At 41.7% G+C, this 6,404-nt stretch overlaps 1 protein-coding gene across 1 annotated transcript; it reads left to right on the forward strand.

The window, feature by feature from the left end:
• The first annotated feature begins 378 nt into the window (after nt 1-378).
• On the forward strand, nt 379-4,504 carry LOC127218267 (actin-binding protein WASF1). The gene is made up of 3 exons (XM_051179301.1): nt 379-413; nt 2,037-2,788; nt 3,014-4,504. The coding sequence occupies exons 2-3, from the start codon at nt 2,253-2,255 to the stop codon at nt 4,476-4,478; spliced, it is 2,001 nt and encodes a 666-aa protein (XP_051035258.1). The 5' UTR covers nt 379-413; nt 2,037-2,252; the 3' UTR covers nt 4,479-4,504.
• The last annotated feature ends 1,900 nt before the right edge of the window (nt 4,505-6,404 follow it).

A 6,404-nucleotide genomic window follows, 5' to 3' on the forward strand; every position in this document is an offset into this window, starting at 1 on the left:
GGAGGAGGTGGTTATACAGGGAGGAGAGTAGGGAGAATTGTGATGCTCCAAGAACACAGATGGAGGGGTGGAGAGTGGTCCTGGTAGAAGGAAAATTGGTGGAGGGGAAGGTAGGAGGACAGGACAGGGGACCGGACAGGGTGAATTGAAGCAAATTGTGTGAAGGGACGACAGCAAGGGAAGATGAAATGTGTGGAAAGAACAGGATTGAGGGTAGAGGCCAGAGGGAGGACACTCGATGGAGGAGAGGATGGATGAGAGCAGAGGCAGGTGACAGAGGGTGGCTTGTGATATCATAATCATTGGGTGGAGTCAGGGGTCAGAGTCATCCCTGTTCTACTAGGGCAGGTCAGTCCAGGGTTGGAGACAGCAGAGGGTAGAGGGAAGAGATCTAAGGGAGGAAAAGACCACAGGTAAGAGGGAAAGGAGGAGAGTAGGGAGGAGTGTGGTGCTCCAAGAACACAAAAGGAGTGGAGAGTGGGGCTGGAGGAAGAAAAGAGGGAGGCAGTGTATGGGTAGAAGGGAAACTTCTGGCTGGGAGAGGTAGAAGCAGGACAGAAGAGGTTGAAGTGAAGCAAATTGTGTGAAGGGAGGAAAGCACAAGATTGAGGGCAGAGGCCAGAGGGAGGAGACTCCATGGAAGAGAGGATGGATGAGAGCAGAGGCAGGATGGCAGAGGGTGGCTTAGGAGTGTAGAATGTTGTGATGTCATAATTATTGGGTGGAGTCTGGGCAGATTCCGCCCTATTCTACTAGGGTAGGTCAGCTCTCTTCCATCTGCTGAGGATGAAAGAGAGCTAGAGGAGGAACAGTAGATGAAAGAGAACTAAAGGAGGAAAAGACCACAGGTGAAGAATGAAAGTGAGAGAGGGTGATAAGGATAAAATCAGAGGTTAGAGAGTTAAGATAATGTGTAAAGGCAGATGGACATCAAAGGGAAGAGAGTAGAAATTGTGGAGAACATAAGGAGTTGTTGAGTTTAGGAAGGAGAGGAGGGATGTGGGCAGATGGAGGAGGAGAGCAAGTTCATAGAGCAGAGAGCACTAAAACCATGGCTGAGGAGCTGGGAGTAAAGAAGACGTTGTCTGTCAGTGGAGCTTTGAGGTGGAAGAGGAGCCAAGGATTTAGACATAGTGTAGAAGAACTTGGGTAAGCGCCCAGGGCCAATGAGAGGGAGGAGTGTAGAGAGCAGAGCGTGATGTCATTCATAATCAGTGTGGGTGGAGTCAGGGGTCAGGGTCAGGAGGAGAACGGAGAGGTCAGTTCAGAAGTGGAGACAGCAGATGGCAGAGGGAAGAGAGCTAAGAAAGGGGGAAAATCCACAGGAGGGAAAGGAGGGCAGTGGGGAAGCGAAAGACTGTGGTAGAGTTCAGAGGGTGAAGAAAGAGCAAAGGGCATAAAGAAAAATGAGCAGGGCATATAAGAATAAGAGTTAGGAATGCAGTGGAGGTTTGAGGAGGTAGGTCAGAAGAGAGGTGCCAAGAGGTATGGCAATAATAGAGGGAGAGCAGGGTGGAATGTGGAGGTCTAAGAATAGTGTAAAGGGAGATGGAGATAAAAAAAGAGGAAGAATGGGGTTGAAGGAGTAGGAGGATGGCAGAGGATGTTTGAAGGGGAGAGAATTGTGTTGAGATAGGAGTCTTGAGGGTAGGAACAAGGACAGTTTTTTAAGATGGATAGAGGGCTGATTATAGAAAGGGGAGCTGTAGAGGGATGAAAGCAAGGAGTGTGGAGTCAAGAGAGAAGGTGATGTCATAATGCAGAGGAAGAGAATAGAGGGAGTTAGATGCAGAACTTGGGGGCACAGGACAGAAGAAACAAAAAAGGTTATAAGAGAGCAGAATGGTGAGGGAAGTAGTTAAAAGGAGACAGAAATTATGGAACACGTGAGGTAGGGGTTAGAAAGCAGCCAGACTGAAATGGGCAGATTGAAGATGAGACCAGAGGGAGGATAATAGGAGAGGATAGATGCCAGAGACATGGTGATTGGGGATTTCAATGATGTATTGATATATTTTCTCATCGCCTGTTCAAAGAAAGGAATCTGATGAAACAGTTTGCTTGTCCTGTAACTGCTGACAACTTGAAGGTGAGGAGTTGGTGCCTTCACTCCTCCAAAGGCTTTGTGATTATCAGATGTTGGAAAAGCGTAAAATTTCATTTAACAGCCTGGAATGGACTGATGAGAGTGGTGAATGCTTAATGCAGGGATATAGAAGTGCCTTTCAAGACTTTACTAATACAAATCTAACATGTCGTTTAATGAAGAAAAATTTGAACAATATCTAAATCAATCAGGGACAATTACTGAAATTAAAGATGAGTTCATCTATGTAATTCTGACATCATTAAACAAAATAGTGAGACGAGTAAATGACCTTGATAAATACACTGAAGACCTATTTGGAAAACTAGATAAAGAGATTCATAGCATCTCTTTTAAACTTAAGATTTTACAAGAAAATATAATCCAGTTAACTGATGCTATTACTCATAAAATTCCAAATGAAGTGTTATCCATGCAAGTGTGGAAATCAAGGAAGACTTTTCCAAGTTTAACTATTGAAACACAGCAAGTACAGCAAGTATACTCCTGCACATCATTACCTGTTAACATCTTTGAAAGAAATAATGCTAATAGAGCGATACCACTTCTTACAGTGCCTTCACACTACCAAAATGATACAGAAGATTCAAGTTCTTCTGACAGTTCATTCCACTCATGTTCACATTGTTCCAAACTTGTAAAAGAAAACATATCTGTGAATAAAGAACAAACAAGTGAGAAACACATACAGGACACAAATCTAGACCATGGTAGTGAACCAAGAAATATATTACAGTGTCAACTGGTGAAAAAACAAAACTCTGTGGATCATATTCCATCCTCTGGTAGTGCGAAAAACATACAGGATACAAATCTAGACCATGCTAGTGAATCAAGAAATTTACTACAGTGTCAACTGGTGAAAAAACATATCTCTGCGGATCATATTCCATCCTCTGGTAGTGCAAAACACATACAGGACACACATCTAGACCATGCTAGTGAACCAAGAAATTTACTACAGTGTCAACTGGTAAAAAAACCTATCTCTGAGGATCATATTCCATCCTCTGGTAGTGCAGTATCTCATTCATATTTAGATAAATCTGATGGTGGCTCTTTGTTATACATTTTTCCACTGAATAAAAGGAAGCTTCAACGAAAGACTGTAGAGAACATCTTACCTGGTGAGCAAGAACACTCACATTACAATATTGGGCATATGAGCAATTCACGTCCTCGTATCCTTTATGGAACTGGTAAGGGGGACGTGGTGCTCAGCCAGCCATCTATAATTCATTATAAATCAGAAGTATTTGTCAACCCTCTAGCACCAGAAGCACCACCATTACCATCTGACTGGGCGATCCAGCTTACCAGTTCTAAAAGTCCATCTGCTCATAGAGTTGTAAGATCAACAGGCTCACCATTAACATCTTCGGTACTTGTTTTGGAAAATACAACAACAACAACAACAACAACAACAACAACAACAACAACATCTTCTTGCTTAAAGACTACATCTAACATAGATCTAAATATGCCACCTGAATTCACTTCAACACCAGATTCTCTTGAATGTTTTAAAGAATCTTTTAAGCTGCAACCGGATGATCTAAGTCCACAAAGCCAAGATCAAATGATCCCTCCACTTTTATATCCTTCAGTAATTTCACTAAATAATAAGTCATGGAACTCAGTTGTGGATCTTATTGACTCTGCTTTAGCTGTGCTACCACAACATTCCACTTGTCAACCCATAAAGTCTTTTGCACAATCAGCTAAATCTACAAATTCATTGCCAGTATCTCCATCCAAATCAAGATCTACACATGAACCACTATCAGAAAACCAAGTCCCAAATACATCAGAGTCTTTGAGTGCCCAATTACCAAGTTCATCCAGGGTACCACAATATTCTGTTCCAGTATCTGTATCATCAAGCCCCCAAACAAATCTGCCACCTTCACCAAAACGTTCTGTGAGCCACTTAACAAAACTTATCGAAGCACAGTCAAGATTACCCATGACAAATCCAAAAGGACATTTGCATTCTTCACAGTCAAAACTATCATGTTTCACCTCAACAAAAGTTACTACTCTACAATCATCATTGTCTTCTGTGAAACCAACATCCATTTCAAACCATAGAGCTGTAGCAATAAGTCAGTGTGCAATAGTGCCAATGCATCCTGGTGTGAAGCAAAGTCCTTCATCTTCATCATTCCTCCCAATAATGAGCAAAGCAAGGAAAGCATTGATGGAAGCAATAAGAAAAGGTGTTCGACTACGCAAAACTCGAGACATCATATCAAAAGATGTAACTAAGATTTCTGAAAATGAAGCAGATATGATTCGGGTCCGTCGTAAAGCAATGGGGTATAATTCAGGAAAATCAGATAGTGAGACGGAATGGGTTGAAGAAACATAAATAAACCCATCAAAAGTAAAAAATAATATTTGTTGTCTTGTTCTGTTACATCTATTTCTAATGTTCTAATTTTTCCCATGTTCTAATTTTTCCCATAGAATTTATAATTACCCACACACACATAGCATACAAAGTTTTGTTAATATAATGTAATGCAAAGCTTATCAACACATTAGTAACATGTGATAAAGAAAATGTGTGTGAGGGCTGGGTGGTGGTGGTGCATGCCTTTAATCCCAGCACTCCAGAGGCAGAGGCAGAGACAGAGGAAATTTTTTATCTAGATAGACTTCTGTGGGCAACCATAGCTGCTGTGTGTTCATGATTGCAACAGTATCTTAGTGAAGAGACACCATGACTAAGGCAATTTCTAGAAGCAGTAGTTAGTTGCATGGTCATGGTAAGGAACATGTCAGCAAACAGGTAGGCATTGTATTGGAGCAGTACCTCAGATCCCACCCCTTCTGACATCCCTCCTTCTACAAGGCCACACCACCTAATCCTTAACAGTCCATCAGCTGGAAACCAAACGTTCTCATATATGAACCTATGGGAAACCTATGGGGGCCAACTTCTGGCTGTATCATGTCCACATGGCAATGTTTCACAACAATCCTCCCCTTTCTCCAGTTTTTAGATGGAACCTGGATACATTCAACTATAGTTGTATTCAATTCTATGGGATGATACTGGGGAAATATTCTCCTAGGTAGTGGCTTTCTAGAACCAGCACCTCCCTTTAAGAAGCTACACATTTTTATACCTTTTTACCCAACTAAGTACATTTTATTTTTTTCTGCAGAACTGAATAAGGTAAGTCAATAACTATACTACAGTATGAATACTTCTCTTGAAGTTTCCACTAACCAAGTTTATTAACTTTAAATCCAGACTTATCAAGACATGAAGATAATGCATCCCAATTTGTCAGAATATATCCTTAATAGCTCCTTGCACAATTTCTGACAGTCCCTGTTCCCTTCTGAAACCTCACAAACTAAGCACCTGTCTTTCAATGTTCTTCTCTTTTCAAGATCTCACTAAATGTTCCATATAGTATACAAGGGCTGTTGTAGTTCAAAGTAACAAACTTCCCTCACCTGTCCTCCATTCCCCCAACCCTCATGCACTCCTCATGGAGGGTGAAGCCTTCCATAGGGGATCATCAAATTCTGTCACATGTGTATCCAGGCCGAGAGAGTATCCCTCCATAAGGAAAGGGCTCCCAAAGCCTATTCATGCACTAGTGATACTGGTTCCATTGCCAACAGCCCCATAGACTGTCCAAAGCCCCCAACTGACACCCATGTTCAGGGGCCTAGCTGGGTCGTATGCTGGTTCCCCAGATGTTGGACTAGGGTCTGTGAGCTTGCACTTGCTCAGGTCAGCCGTTTCTGTGTTTTGATGTCTTTGCTCATCACTCCTCCCTCTCTACAACTGGAATCCAAGAATTTGGTTCAGTGCTTAGCTGTGAATCTCTGCTTCTGATTCCATCAGCTACTGGTTGTAAATTTTTAATATTCCACATACCAATTTCAAGGGTCTAATAACCACAAGACCACTTCTCAGTGCCAATTTTCTGTATTAGTTATTTCTGATGCTGAAACTTAAGGAACCTAGGCTAATTTTGGCTCACAGTTTGATGTGTTTCCAATGGTTTAACTTCCTCTAGTTTCCACTATCTCTCAGTGGCTCCAACATGACATCCAAATCTTTGACAAATGGCATTCTATCCTTGGCCTCCAAAGGTTCATATCCAACTCACAAAGCAAACATGCACTTAATTCATTTCTAAGAGCTCCTAACATCAAATCTCTTTTAGCATTCTCAAAATTACAAGTTCAAAAACTCAGGTGAGAGTAAAGACATACTCAGATATCAAAATTTGGTGCCAAAAATGTTTCAAGATACAATGGCACAGGTTAG

This window comes from Phodopus roborovskii, unplaced genomic scaffold, assembly GCF_943737965.1.
Source record: "Phodopus roborovskii unplaced genomic scaffold, PHOROB, whole genome shotgun sequence".
Taxonomy (NCBI): domain Eukaryota; kingdom Metazoa; phylum Chordata; class Mammalia; order Rodentia; family Cricetidae; genus Phodopus; species Phodopus roborovskii.